The following is a 15,914-nucleotide window of genomic DNA, read 5'->3' on the forward strand; positions in this document are numbered from 1 at the left end:
CCAGTAATGGGTTAAATTGTATGGTGATGCAGAACACCATTGTGGGAGGATCCTCTATAGGAGGACAACTGAAGCAGGGTGTAAGACCCAAATTTATGGACAACGACCTCTGCAAAGGACTGCCCCGACCTTTTCGGGGTACCAGTAAGACTGGGGACTTTGCGGTTAACTCTATCCCCACTTGAGAAGTGGTACCCCTCAAGGAAATTATAGCCTAGTAAACGACATAGCATTTACACAGAATTCTGATTAATGGATAATTCTTCTCGACTTGGTTCTTTTTTGGTGGACGGTCTCGGGCTGAAAAACCTCTTCCTAGCTAATTTATTTACAGTGGGTTGCCCCCCCCCCCCCGCCATTGTAGCATAATATTCTTTAGGCATGAATATATAATGAGTTGGAGGTAATAAGCTTGATACTGTCTGTGCAGGATTTCGACTTTTGTTTGATAGAAGAACATCGCCAAGTGCTGAAAACCATGTTGTGACCAAGATGGGCCCAGGATTGCACAAAGCCTCCATTCATTGTTGAGGTCCAAGGAACTTCTTGCTGTCCGGTTCCAAGCCGGCTTAAGCGCTTCGGTGTAGACTTAGGAAGATATGTTGGTCCCGTCCTGCACTGGTATCCGGGACCATTGCTTTTCCTGAGGCCAAAATAATTTCAATGATTTAAAGAATATGAAAATTGAAACTTGGAATGCTACGACGTTAAAAAGTGACTATAGTATCGACATTTTGACTGAAAAATTCCGGCGATTTGAACTGGATGTATTAGGAATTTTAGAAACTCATATCCAAGGGGTAGGAAACATGAAATTAGGTGAAATAGAATTTATTTACTCAGGCAGGAAAGATGGGGTACATAGAGGGAGCAGGGCTCATGATGAATAAAGAAGCTGCTAAGTCTTGTTTAGGCTGGGAAGGTATTAATAATAGAATACTAATCGCTCATTTTGTGACTAAAAAGTTCAGGGTATCAGCAAATAGACAGGGTACCAGATAGAAATGTGGTCTTTTTATTAGAAGATTTTAACGCCCAGGTCGGTAGAAATAGGGAAATATGGTATCCTAGCCTAGGTAAATTTGATGTAGGAAAAGAAAATAGTAATGGCTACAGACTTCTAGTTCTAACAATCTAGTTATAACCAATACGGTGTTTGGTCATAAATGACCCATAAGTTTAAGTCAAGTTCCATTTATTTTCATAATAACAATAACAAAAACAAGATCCCAAAGGGCTCAATGGTCCGTTATTTGGGAAACGACATAGAATAAATGACTAATATTAAAACTTGGCATAAACAATACTAAACAATGTCTAATTTATAAATCTATAAGGAAAAGAAGTCAACTCACCGACAGTCCACACGAAACAGCGACCCTCCTTTCACCCGACAATAAATAACAAATTAAAATTCTGTACATCATCGGGGATCCAACGCCAACAAAGCAACTACCCCCCCCCCCCCCAAAAAAAAAAAATGAAACCATAAAACAACCAAAAATTATTTAATATTTACCTTTAATAAGAAACGTTTCATATGTCTCTTAAAGCAGCTAAGTTTTCGTGACTGACGAATCCTAGCAGGAACCAAGTTCCAAGCACGTCCCACAGTCACGAACAGACCAAAGTCTGACCGAACCGAAGGAGTAGCCAGAATTATCACATTCTCCCAGTTTCGAACTGTATACAAATTTACTTCCCCTACTAGTTTAAGTAGTCCAGAAAACAACATGGGAGACCTCCGTGGAAGAATTGATACTATGCCAAAGAAGATAGAGATATAACATAAATATCTTTAATCTTAAGGAGATCAACAGGAGTGTGTGTAGTCGGAGAGCTCTTACCGCTTTCTCATGAAGAACATGAACAGGAGCAAGTACAGAAGGAAATGTAGACATCCAGACAGACGAACACTAACACATAGAAGGGAAAATGGGAGAGAAATATAAAAGACGGAGTATACAAAAAGGAAATAAACGCTTTAATTCACGGATGATTCCAAGTCCACGGGAAATTTTCACTCTTATTACTTAAACGTTCCACTTAAACGTTAGATTTCCCTCCAAAAGAACTCCCAGGAATCGCACATATCGATCCGGGGGACGACTTTTGGAGCATCTTTGTGTAGGAAGCTCAGTAATTGTGGGGCAGCTCACACCTGTACGGGAAAAATAAGAAGGTACGACTTTTTTACATTTAAAGCTAGTTGATTTATGTCAAACCAATTGAGTATCTTCTCAGTCATTGCTTGAAGCTTTAGATAAGGGATGACTCATCCGGAGCCGCAGCACCTAGAGTAGTGTCATCTGCAAATGCTGCCAGTTCTTCTCGATTATCAGATGTGGACGCCGACATAGTCTGAGAGTAACATTTATGACACAATCCACAGCACACATTGGTAATTGGGGTGTTAAGAAGTCGATAGAGGTCGTTCACATAGATCAGGAAGAGGGTTGGCTCAAGAATAGAACCTTGGGGTACACCGCATTCAATTGGAACTTACTGGTCTGTGTCTTCAATGGCGATAGATCTGTCAGTGAGATATGCAGAGAACCAAGACAAAGGTTCCCCACGCACACCATGATGAGAAAGTTTACCAATGAGGATCTTGTGTGTAAGGCAGTCAACATGGTATTCACGTGATGGTGAAACAGCAAACCTTATTGATCATGTTATTGTAAACCGAAGACTGGTAGGATCAGTACAAAATACTAGGGTAAACAGGAGTGCTTTTATTGATGTTAAAAGTAGAGATCACCATCTAGTAGTGTCTAGGGTTAATTTACAACTGGAATTTCGAAAGGGTAACTACCTCCCGGGAAATTATGATGTTGACAGACTCCAGGATGAAAATTTGAGAAACAATTTCCAGGAACAGTTGAATACTAAACTGAAGAGTTTAAAATTTGACAATTTGAAAGATGGATGGAGTAATTTTAGGACAGCAATTTGTGATGTTGCTGATGGTGTCTTAGGGAAGAAGTTAGGAGTGTATCTAGGAATATTATTGAAAAGGCTTTATGTTTAATAGACAGGAGAAGGGGTCTGTACAAGATTGATCTGAGTGATAGATCATATGAAAACAAAAGGAATGTAAAGAAAGTGGAGAAAGCATTAAAATATGAACTAAGGAGGTTTGAAGTGCAAATCATGGATAAATCATGGATAAAATTGCTGAGAATCTGGAAGATGCAGCTAGACGGCATAATTGTAAAACATTGTACTGGCATGTTAATAAATTAAGAGGGAGTAGTCAATCCGGACTTTTCCGAACGAAAAGATTGATCAGGTGGACAGCTTCACTTACCTTGGTAGTATTAAAAGTAAAAGCGGTGGGATCAGTGAAGAAGTTAAAAATAGAGTAGCCAAGGCTCAGGGTGTTTTTTTTTTCACAGTTAAAAAAAAAGTTTGGTAGAATAGGAAGATAAGTCTGCAAACCAATATTAGAATTTTGGAAGCTACAGTGATGACAGTGGTCAGATATGGCTCTGAAGCATGGGCGCCGTGGAAAGCGGATGAAGATTTGCTAGATGTTTTCCAGAGAAATTGTCTACGGATTGTTCTGGGTACCCGGCTGACTGACAGTACTTCAAACACTAGGCTGTACGAAAAGTGTGGTTCAATCCCGCTTTCTAGGGCTATAATGAGAGAAAGTTTGAGATGACTAGGGCATGTTTTTTGGATGAAGAATGACAGGTTGCCGAAGATTGTTCTTTTCGGCCAACCTAAACGGAAGGTTGGCCTAGACGCCAAATTGAAAGCAGGTCGTCCGCGGATGGGGTGCTAGGATGTCATAAAGAAGGATTTAAAGAAAATGGAAACCTCCTGGGAGGGTGTAAAGAGGGAAGCTTTGAATAGATTGGGATGGAGGTGGTGAGTTGTTAGTAGTAATTGTAGTAGTGGATATTTCGTGTTTCGTAAGATATACTTTGAATTCTGTTTTTCAACTTGACGTTGTCTTCTTCCGCTTTTCTTGTTTCATCTATCCTATTTTTTCTTTATATTTTTGAAATATAACATTTCTTTAGTCAACATTACTTTGCTTATTCCGTATTTCGCCTTTAGTAAGGTATACCTTGAATTCTGTTTTTCAACTTGATGTTGTTGTTTTTCCGTTTTTCTAGTTTCATTTATCCTATTTTTTTCTATTTTGAAACGAGCATTTCTTTTCTCAACATTCTTTTGCTTATTCTCTGTTTTGTTTTGTCTTGTTTTTGTTTTTTTTTGTTTTTTTTCGTCTGATCCTCTTCGTTTCATCTTTGCTATTCCTCTTTATGCTTATAATCTAAGTTAGAATTTCTCAGATCACTATTTTTTTGTTTAAGGAAAGAAAACGAAATTAAAACTAAATTGCACATTTTTTAATCTAAAGGAGAAAAAATTAGATCGTGGTGGGGAACACATTTGTAAAACTATTTTAAAACGTATATATTGAAACTTAAGTTAAAACTAAATAAAAAAAACAAGTTTCTTTGACTGAAAGTAAGGAGCGACATTAAAACTTAAAAGGAACAGAAATTATTCCGTATATGAAAGGGGCTGTCCCCTCCTCAATGCCTTGCTGTTTACGCTAAAGTTTTTATTGTTTCAAAAAGTAGAGTTGTGACAAAGAGTCAAACTTTAGCGTAAAGAGCGAGGCGTTGAGTAGGGGATAGCCACCTTCATATACGAAATAATTTCTGTTCGTTTTAAGTTTTAACGTCGCTCCTTAGTTTCAGTTAAAGACTTGTTTTTCTATTTATTAATTTCTGAACGTTTTTCAACTAATGCTGATTCCAGTTTGACTCACCGTACCTGAAAAATTAAAACAAAATTTGCATATTAATTTTGGCAGAGTTATTCCGTATATGAAGGGTTGCCCCTTCCTCAATACTTGGCTTTTTACACTAAATATGTTAGCACTTTTAAAGACGCTTACTATTGTAATTAAAGGGCCCCGTATTTCAGTAGCCGCTGTTAAAAAATTGGGATAAACAGTCAAACTTTAGCGTAAAGAGAAGGGGGCAAACTTAGCGTAATTGAGGAGTGGACAACCCTTCATATACAAAATAATTTCTGTTCATTTTGAATTTTAATGTTGCTCCTTACTTTCAGATAAAAAAAACATGTTTTTTTGTTTAATTTCTGATTGTTTTTCAAATAATGCTGGTAAATCTGGCTCACCCTCTGTGAAATATACCCCCCCCCCTTCACGGAAAAATCCGTGAAAATTTCATCCAACGTAATGTGTACCCCCCCCCCCCTCCTCTCGTTAAATTCCCTCCAGAAAGTTCCATCCTCGCTGAAAATCCTCCCCGTAAAATTACTTGCGGACGATTCAACCCGAAAAATTCTCCTTAGCATTCTTTCACTTGAATAAGACTGTAATCTCTAATCGGTTTCTCGATGATTCCAGAAATGCCCCCTGCTGTGGAAATTATTTCCTGGAAATCAAAACACGCAGAAAATAGCCCTAGATAATTCTCTCGAAACATCTCGACATGAAAAATTTGGCAAAGAGAAAATAAGACTATTAAAAAGAATTTCGTATAGTAATTCTGTCAAATCCCCCCAGTGCAAAATTTCCCCTCGAAAATTTACCCACCGAAATTTCCCTTCCCAAGGAAGATTCTCCCCATAGAAATCCGCCCCAAGCAACCCCCCACCCCGAAAAACGTCTGTATACTTCCCAATAACAAATACTGTACGTAAATAATGGGCAAATTTCATAACTTACTAGGCTCTTCCCACGGACTGTGGGGGGTCATTTTACACCTAAAGATATAGTTATTTGGTCTTTCAACTGTACTGAACAGAATCGCTATCTCAAAATTTTGATAAGATAAATTTGGGGAAAAGTGGGAGGGGCCCAGTTGCCCTCCACTATTTTTTTGTCACTTAAAAAGGCCATTAGAAATTATAATTTCCTTTCAAATACACCCTCTCCCAATCTTCTAGGGCCCTTATGTCAATACGATCACCCCTGGAAATAAATAATAAAAATAAACACGCATCCGTGATCTGTCTTCTGGCAAAAATAGCAAAATTCCGCATTTTTGTATATAGAAACTTTAAACTTCTATAGTAGGGCTCTCTGGTACGCTGAGTATGATGGCGTGATTTTCATTAAGATTCCTTGAATTTTAGGGAGTGTTTGCCCCCCAATTTCAAAAATAAAGTAAATTTTCTCAGCCTCTTAACTTTTGATGGGTAACACCAAACTTGACGAATCTAATATATTTGGAATCAGCATAACAAGCTGATTATGTCGATGTATGCACTGATATTAGAGTTTCGGTTACTTGAATTTTTTAGTTTGGATAGGGTACATATCCAGGAATTTAATTTTGCAGGTACGAAAATTTATTAAGTATGCCCCATATGTGACAATATACGAAAATATATTTCTATTTTCTCTGTTGGTTTATAGTTTAACTTTTTTCTTTTCTTAATTTTCTTTTTTTCATTTCCTTAATTTTCCTTTTTTTTCATTATTTTTTTTATTATAACTAGGGGTCTGAACGTAATGAATCGATGTGAATAGTAGTTAAATTTTGTATCATTTTAGAGAAGAGATACGACGGTATGATACAGAAGATTCGAACCCAGGAAGCGATAGAGAATATAGAGACAAATCAAGAGATAAAGGTAACTACAATAGACATGAAGGAATGTGGAGAGAACATGGAAACCAGAGGGACTACAACCATGATAGGTATTTATTTTACATATATATATATATATATATATATATATATATATATATATATATATATATATATATATATATATATATATATATATATATATATATATATATATATATATATATATATATATATATATATATATATATATATATATATATATATATATATATATATATATATATATATATATATATGATACTTTTTTTTCTTTGAGGGTTTAGAGTTTAAAGCAACATCAACATTAAAAACTATTCACGAAGAAATATTTTGTTAGGGTTGATGTCATAGTTATTTATAGCCCTCATTGTGCGATATGATGCACGAATAAAAACATGGATGAACTTTTTTGTTCGGGTATGGGGACATATATAAATTATATGGAAACTCGGGAAAAGTAAGGGGATTTGGGTGGAGTCAACCCGAAGCTCCTCCTCCGCTTATATGTCTGGTACCAGCTATTAGCTTAGCCAAATGTTAATTTTAAATTTGTTCAATTTTTAGTATGAGTGACCCTGCCCTCCGTCCTCCTCTCCCAAAAAAGTCCAATAAAATTTGTGAGACACTATGAAATTCATTGTACTTTTCTAATGTTCAATATTTTTCAATATTGTTCAATATTTTTCAATATGTTCAACACCTGTACTTCAGTATTTCAATATTTGCTGTGTTTTATTTTTCAAAACTACTAAATGTTCGAAAAATAATAATCGGAAAAATTTGAGCCCTTAGAAAGGCATAAATGTAAAATGAAGAGGGCAGTTGATTTGAAAAGATTATGTGAGGAAGTTTAGGCTGTTTAGGTATGTGTTCCCTGGGAGGGGAGGGAGACCTCGCTCTGGCTTATTACCCGATTGATCAGAAAACGCCTGCTAAAATTGCTAAAAATTGCGATTGCTAAAATGCCTCATCCTTTTTTTCCCCTGCGATTTTTCGCTTATTTTGCTCGTATTTAATTGACCAAAAAAAAAAAATAATAATATTCCAGATGAGGAAAAAGAGATTATAGTTTGAAAAGACTTGATGATCATATATATATATATATATATATATATATATATATATATATATATATATATATATATATATATATATATATATATATATATATATATGTATATATATATATATATATATATATATATATATATATATATATGTATATATATATATATATATATATATATATATATATATATATATATATATATATATATATATATATATATATATATATATATATATATATATGATCATCAAGTCTTTTCAAACTATAATCTCTTTTTCCTCATCTGGAATATTATTTTTTTTTTTTTTTGGTCAATTCAATACGAGCAAAATAAGCGAAAAATCGCAGGGGAAAAAAAGGATGAGGCATTTTAGCAATCGCAATTTTTAGCAATTTTAGCAGGCGTTTTCTGATCAATCGGGTAATAAGCCAGAGCGAGGTCTCCCTCCCCTCCCAGGGAATATATATATATATTATATTCCCTTCCAGGGAATATAATATATATATGTAGACTGTAAAGTGCTAACTAGGATAAATCAAATAGTTTATTCTGATTTAAAAAAAAAGAAAAAAAAAATCTACCATTTTCATCTAGAGCCATACTTGGCGCTTAAAGGGTCAAATCGACATTCCAGCTGCTGGGCCTTTTTACAGTGACAGATAGCCAGCCTGTCACCCAACCTTGTGGCAGCTGGAATCGAACCCTTGGTCCTATAGTGCGAAGCCTCAATCTACTTTGCCACCACAGGGTTCCATCCTATGTATGTATAGATATATACAAGTCCAACCTTGGGGGGAGGGTTTTGCGTGAGTGTTAATACAGGAAGATACTTCCTGTGAACGTGAAAAGAAAAAATGTGTTATATTCGTAGATTCTCTGGTTTGAAACAAAAGAAAAAATTACTGCAGTATCAAAGAGTGGGAAACTGATAGGAAAATTTGAGTTTTTTTAAGGAAGAAACAGCAATGACATCTCACGTTAGCTATTGCCCGTTTAGACCCTTTTTCTCTGGCATTAATTAATCAATAAATTAATTGCTCAATAGATCACTTCCTCCACTTAGCACATTCTTTAATGTTTCTGATTGAATATGTGTGCCTTAAAGGTTTTTTTACCTAGTTGTGACCGCCCTAAGAAAATACCGTAATATTTTTTACCATGGGTAAAAAAAATTTTACCTTTGGACGAGTAATGCTGACGGAGTAGCTTTATACCAAGTGGTAGCCGTTCTACGCGGGCCCAATTTTAAAATATTTAAATCACCAAGTCCGACAAATCAAGACAATGCTAAAATCCCGTTAGATCCATTCTCTTCTAAACTCGATTGCAATCTAAAACTTAATTGAAATTGTCTTTCTTGGCACGCCAATGAAAAAGAGAAATGAATCGTTTTGACAATTTACAATGAGAAATATTCTTAACCTTTATCGAACAATGTGAAGTCAAATGGGTTCACATGAGACTGGATAATTATGGTTTTAGTTATAACAATACGCACAAAGGTCATGATTTTGAAATTTCTAAAAATAGAGCATTTAAACTGAAGAGAAAAACAGATTGCGTTTTAACTGAAGATAATTATAGACACGATGTTGTGCATTGCTTGGAAAGGTATTCTTTGGACCTTTCTTGGCAGAAATGAAATTCCCTTGTGATTAGGGAGGAATAGTCCTGTATTTGTAAAGTTAATTATTACTTTTATTGCTTGCGTTCCATAAGTAATAGCTTATGTAATCAATAACGGCATTTTTAATTCCTTGTAGCTTTTCTTTTGAACCAGCAAACTTTTCTCTTTAATATTTTCTTTTTTGTCTAGGAATGTTCCAGTTTCGAAAACATCCTATTGTTGCTTCCTTTAAAATTTTGACCAGAGAGGCACGCATATGTTGAAATAAAATCCAAATTCGAGTAAATTTAATAATATAAACTTTTTGTCCTAGAGTTTGCAAGTTTAGCAAAAACTATTAATAAGTTTCTCCATTCATTAGTGTTTTTTATGGGATTTGTCAAAGGAGAGAGGCATATGTAACATTATCAATTTGCAAATAAATGCTACTATTACTACTAACAACTCATCTTAGCACCAAGCCGCCCGAAGCCAACACAGCTACACGCGCTTCTCCTCCATCCGAATCTATTCAAAGCCTCTGTCTTTACACCCTCCTAGGAAGTTCCCATTTCTCTTAAATCTTTCTTTACGACAAACCTCCCACACCAATCGAGGACGACCTGCTTTTTGTTTAGCCCTAGACGGTTGACCGAAAAGGACAATAGTTGGCAATCTGTCATCCTCCATCTGCAGAATATGCCCTCGCCATCTCAATCCTTTTCTCATTACAGGCATAGAAAGCAGGACAGAAGCTCACTTTTCGTACAGCGTAATGTTTGAAATGCGGTCAGTCAGTTGGGTGCCCCAAACAATACGTGGGCAATTTCTCTGGAAATCATCTAGAAAATCTTCCTCCATTTTTTGGAGCCTCCATGCTTCAGAACTATATTTGACCAGTGTCATCACTGTAGCTTCCAATATTCTATTCTTGATTCATAGACCTAATTTCCTATTCTTCCAAACTTTTTTCAACTCTGAAAAAATACCCTGAGCATTGGCTATTCTACTTTTAGCATTTTCACGGCACCCATCGTCTCTACAAATGATATTGCAAAGGTAAGTGAAGCTATCCACTTGATCGACCTTTACGTTACCAAACGTCACCTTTTCATCTTCACTTATTCCTAGCTTTAGCGATTTAGTTTTCTTAACATTAATTTTCAAACCTATTCTAGCACCATGAACTCGCAAAACCTCTAAAAGTTCATTCATAAGATGAAGTCCATCAAAATGATCCAGATAAATGGGGATAGAACACAGCCCTACTTAACTCCTGATTTAATACGAAACCAGCTACTAACCTCATTTCCTACCTTAACCGAAGCAGTGTTATTCTCGTACATAAGACTAATCACTTTAATGTATTCGTCTGGTATACCATGCACGGATAAGACCTTTGCTAAAGCTCTTCTATCAGCTGAATCGAACGCTTGCTGATAATCTCGGTTTTGTCCCAAGACTCTTGTTAAGATTTTCAGCTTTCCCTACTTTACATGCTTAGCTTTTACTTAGCTTTACTCCTATTGAAAGTGTCTCACAATATCTCTAAATTTATAATGTTGAGAGTTTCACATTGGCTATTTTCAGGTTTCAAAAATCCGCCTAATTAGACCACTCTTTCAGAAATAGGTGCTGCAAGTTCGTTTTCTATTCTTGTATGTTCGTTTAAGCATAACAGTTGGCTAAAGTATTTATCAATAAAGAAAAAAGCAAAGGCTGGTAAAAAGTCTCATGTTCGAAATAGGGCCCATTTTCACTGGTTCTATGTCCGTACTAGCTGAGTGGTTGGCGCGCTGAATTTGCAATCCTGCGTCCGTAATTAAAAGGGTTCGAGTCCTAGTGTTGCTCATCGTTTTATTTGGAACGTGGGTCGGCGATGTGACACTTTAAGCTCGGCCAGAGTTGACCCAGCTTGAAATGGGTACCTGGAGAAATCTGTGGGAAAAACACGGGAAGCCTCGAATGATTTGTCCCCAAACATGGATGACATTCCCGGACAAAGGAAAAGAATCAAGAGATCGGTACTTGCGCTACGCAGATCATTGTGTGCTTGCGCAAAAGTTTTTTTTTTAGTTCTTATATTAAGGTTTGTAGGTTTCAAATATTATACATTTCTAGGTATGGAAACAAGGGCGACCAAGGCTACAGACAACATGGCTGGGGAGGGGGTTATAACCGGGACTACAGAGGAAATCAAGATAAAAGAAGTCGTTATCCATATTCTAATCAACATTATGGATATGGGTCGCAGCCCCCACCTCCAGGCTCAGGATATCACCAACCCTATCCGCCTTATGAAAACCAGCACTGGCAGAAAGAGAGGGAGCATAGGCGAGACTTTGACCGAAATCGGGGGAATCATCAATCATAGTGATGGTGAATAGAGATGTTGACGTAAAACAGTTTATTTATATTTTTTAAGTCGCGTTTGTTACGTCATTTTGGCTGTAAAGTGAAAATTGTATATTTGTAAAGCCTATAAGGGATCATAACACATCGGTTGTATAATTTCAACTAAACAGATCTCTCTCATATTTGATGAATCTAGTGAGAAGCATGTCTTTCGTGATGAAAAGCTTCGTTCTATCAGTGTTTCTCTTCCTTGGTTCGAATACTTAGACTATTGGAATTCATTTATTTATACACGAGGAAATGAAGTAAATTGTGATGCTAAGTCACGGTTTAGTATTCCTGCAAATCTTTCAATAGTTAGAAAGACAGTGTTTGTTATAAAGGTTTTTATTATAGCATTTATGTTTAATTATTTGGATCAGAAGCATATTTTTGTTATGTAAGCTATTGTTCTTATTAATATATTATCATTAATCGGTTTTACATTTAAGCGGTACAACATAATTCATCTGTAAGCGTATTAGGATGTGAGTTTGCGAATTGTATATCTGCAAAGCTTCCAACTGCTATAATAACTTGGTTAAGAATCTTTGATTATCCGAATTATCCAATTTTATGATTTAAGTCATAATTTTATTTTCGTCGGTTTGTGGTTCGTTGATAAGTTGTAATGTTAATCCAGTTGTATCTGTGTTTACTAAAGCGGAATAACCCCTGACTAGGGGTCATTCCTGACTAGGGGTCATTAGGATTTGTATATTTGTAAAGCTCTGAAGGTGTCCAAAAATGATGTTGTAAGCTTCGAATAGGCGGCCTCCTCAAAACTGATGATTAAGTTTGTCTTGTAATAAGAAGAGTTGTTTCTAATATTAACTCGAAGTAACCGGAAATGTTTTCAAAATAGGACAATTATTGCGATACAACTGTTTTCAGGTATGAATAACAGTTTTAATACGCATAGTTTTGCGATTGCCTTATCTTATTCTCGTATTTCTCTTTTCTGGATTTTCGTTTGCCCTTTTCACTATCTGTTTGTTGGTAATACATTTGTCGTACGAACTTTATTCTATTGTTTTTTTTTTTTAATGTCTTGTTTACAATGCTAACTGTTAGGCTATAGATTCTATTTGCAGTAGAATTTATTGTCTGACTGAGTAACCACAAAATTTTGATTAGATAGAATAGAAAAAACTTCTATAGAAATAAACAAAATTCTGTAGAAACAGAAAAAAAGGCGCAATAGAAAATTACGTCGCCAAAAGTTCCTGATTAAAGTTCAGTGTTACAAAATCAATATTTAGTGTTTACTAATTCTTCTATGGTTTTTAGTTTTAAATCCACATCTTGTGTCCTAGTATTAAAAAATCGTCATATGTTATGTCGTATTTGCTGGTAAGCAATCCTTCATTCCGCAGAGTTTAAGACTTCTGCGTTAGGTTACCTTGGGATTGTCAAGATTTTATGGTTTTATTACTTTATCCTAGATTAGTGTATATTTCCCTGTTTCTACCTCCCCCCCCCCCTGAGGATTACTTTTATATTAAAATCAAGCTTTGCACATTCATACAATTAACAATCCATGACATTTTTAGAGAAAAGTAATTCTAATTATTCATACGGGTAATTTTGAGTACATTTTTACTATGATAAAATCTGAAATCCTTATGATAAAATCTAAAATCTGATCATTTTCAAACAACAGAGTTTTTAGCCAATTATATTTCAACCAATTGCATAAACTCCTTGAAGCTTTTGGTTCCTTGGGGGTGCATTTTCAGCGTCCGAAATCGTTACTTATCAAAGCAATTCAGGTTTCAAGTTTTACTTTATCTAGTCAAGTTTTAGGGAGCCAGATTACCGTATCTTTAGTCGCGTCGAAGAAACATTTTGAATCTTCCACTAAGATTTTCCTTTGCCTCAACTAGACACTTTTTTTTAAGTTGTAGATTTAATTTCGTGGTGACCCTTTTGAGAGCAATTTGTAATTTGGCATTTGTAATAAACAACATTGGCCACAGCTGACTGAACATCAGTGTAGAAGAGTAGTCAAGTGAAATCGGTATAAATAATATTAGATACATCTATGGCGCCTCCTTTTTCCTAGAGTTAGTGGGGTAAAAAATAGTTTAAATAAAAAGAACCACAAATTTCGATTTAATTCTCCTATTTTTCTTAATCTGGAACTTGGTAATCAAAAAGTTTTATTTATCACCGAAATTTTTTATATTCGAATAGATGAAGTCAAGTCCCAAAGCTTAGTTGATGAGACAATATTGAGAATCCTTTTTATGTCGATCTTTCTAGCTACCAACCCTTTTTGGGTATGAAAAACAATTATTGCGCCAGAGAGCTGGGGATTAATAAGCAACGCAAATACCCCGAAGCTGATGATAAATAGTTACCGTGCCTAAAATGCTTAGATTTAGTAATGCTAAAAACTATAGAAGAAATCGTGCAAAGTGGAATATTTTCGTGATGTGATATATTATTGTAAAGTCTAGTTATTTTATAACAAGCGTCTGGTTATTTCAAAGTTACCGTTGATGCCACAACCTTTATGTGGCTCCGTAAATTATGCTTTCTACGAATTTCTTAGGCTTCAAATTATATGAAAAGTATTTATACCCATGTTATGTATATGCTGACAATATTATACCCTGTTGTAAATATACGTATAGTATATATTAAAGTATTCTTAATTTTCAAAGCCATTTTCTTTTTACATTTTGATTAAACGATTAGATTTTATTTTTCTTCTTTAATTTTTATGTTTTCTTTAAAGATTAAATTTTTAAAATTGTTCTGGAGAAGGTTTGAAAAGATCCAGTTTAGTTGTCGCGAGGATCTACATGATTTTTTTCCATAAACTTTCAGACATATTTTGTTTATATCTTCTTTTTTTCTCGGAACAGAAACTTTATCTAAAAAACTGAAATTTGGAAAATCCAAAATGACCAGGCAAAATACGGGAATACACTTCAGTTATATAAACAAAAGATCGACTGCAAAGACAAAGTTGCGGGTGAGGCAACAACAACAAACAAGGGAATTGAAGGAAATAAAGCCAAGAAGTTTTTTTGACCTAGGCATTTTGACAGGCACCAATATAGAGCTTAAAAAGGTGATCATGTTGCGTTCACTGAAACAGATTAGAAAGAATTTATGTGTCAAATGGTTGTTTGACAGAACTCTGTACTTAGTTCACAGCAATGAATTTATGAATATTATGGTATTAGAAATATACCTTCCCCCTTAATATTGGCTTACCCTCATTTATGAAAAACCTGTCCTCTACATTACGGAAAAAATTAACAAAATACCTGACAAAATGGAGTAAATTATTCATGTATTGACGTTTAGAAGAAAGGGATGGGTAAAATAGTCACACTCTGCTTACGCTCCTTAGGGGGGGGGGATTACCTCAGACGCCTCCCTGGCTTCGTCACTGATGGGAAGTGCTTATCTTGCGGCGCATTTTGGGAAATAGGTGAGAATAAAAAGAAATATTTCGTTACACATACAGAGAAGATAATTTTATGTATAATATATTTCAGATAAGATGTGCTTGGACAATTTTTTGTCACAAAAACCAGCACATGATCAGTAAATTTGGACTGATAGACCCTGCTTTGGAATTTCTTACTCCAAAGACAGACTGGAGTTAATTTTGTCATTCGAAAGTTAATGTTGAGGTAGCCTATTTTGTTGTATATACTCGTGTCAAACCATACTTTGTTGTTTGCCCTTTCTTTTGTTCTCATACTTTACCACCCATTACATTATATAGTCTTAGCGGATAATAAATCTATGTCATATTACAGGGTGGTTTTTAAGAGATTCCCGGAAATAATTTCCAGCTCGTTCGCAAATCTCGAAAACCGCTGGAAAGCGAAAATGGGAGAGTAGAAAGTGAAGAAGGCGCATAGAAGACATTCGTCTACTGTGACTATTTATCTTACCTGCACTTTGGAATAGGAACTGGCCCTCTTCATGTATGCCACAATTTTTTTTTCACAAATGTAGCCATATTCTGGGATTAGCGACGCTGGGAGACAATTGGATTAACGACGCTTCTAGACTAATAAGGTCCTTGCGTTGGCCCTGCTGTGTGTCGCTAGAAGTGGGTTCGATCCCTCGATCTCGTATTTTCAATTTGGGATCAAACCCACTACGCCAAACAGGACAATGTAGCCATATTCTTCCACGTTGTTCGGCCGGTTTGAAAATTACCCAAAAATGCGGTTTCCAGCTCAA

The 15,914-nt window shown here is 35.4% G+C and overlaps 1 protein-coding gene across 1 annotated transcript in view; it reads left to right on the forward strand.

Annotated features, from left to right (window-relative positions):
* Window positions 1-14,360, forward strand: part of Chd1 (chromodomain-helicase-DNA-binding protein 1) — an 82,073-nt gene extending 67,713 nt beyond the window's left edge. Inside the window, exons 22-23 of the mRNA XM_089107179.1 lie at window positions 6,551-6,697; window positions 11,427-14,360. Of these exons, the coding sequence (XP_088963305.1) occupies window positions 6,551-6,697; window positions 11,427-11,679 (400 nt within the window). The 3' untranslated portion in view covers window positions 11,680-14,360. The remainder of the gene's footprint in view (window positions 1-6,550; window positions 6,698-11,426) is intronic.
* Window positions 14,361-15,914: the final 1,554 nt, after the last annotated feature.

The sequence above is a fragment of the Artemia sp. Qi Xiang Cuo genome, chromosome 21, assembly GCF_049724085.1.
Source record: "Artemia sp. Qi Xiang Cuo chromosome 21, ASM4972408v1, whole genome shotgun sequence".
Lineage (NCBI taxonomy): Eukaryota > Metazoa > Arthropoda > Branchiopoda > Anostraca > Artemiidae > Artemia > Artemia sp. Qi Xiang Cuo.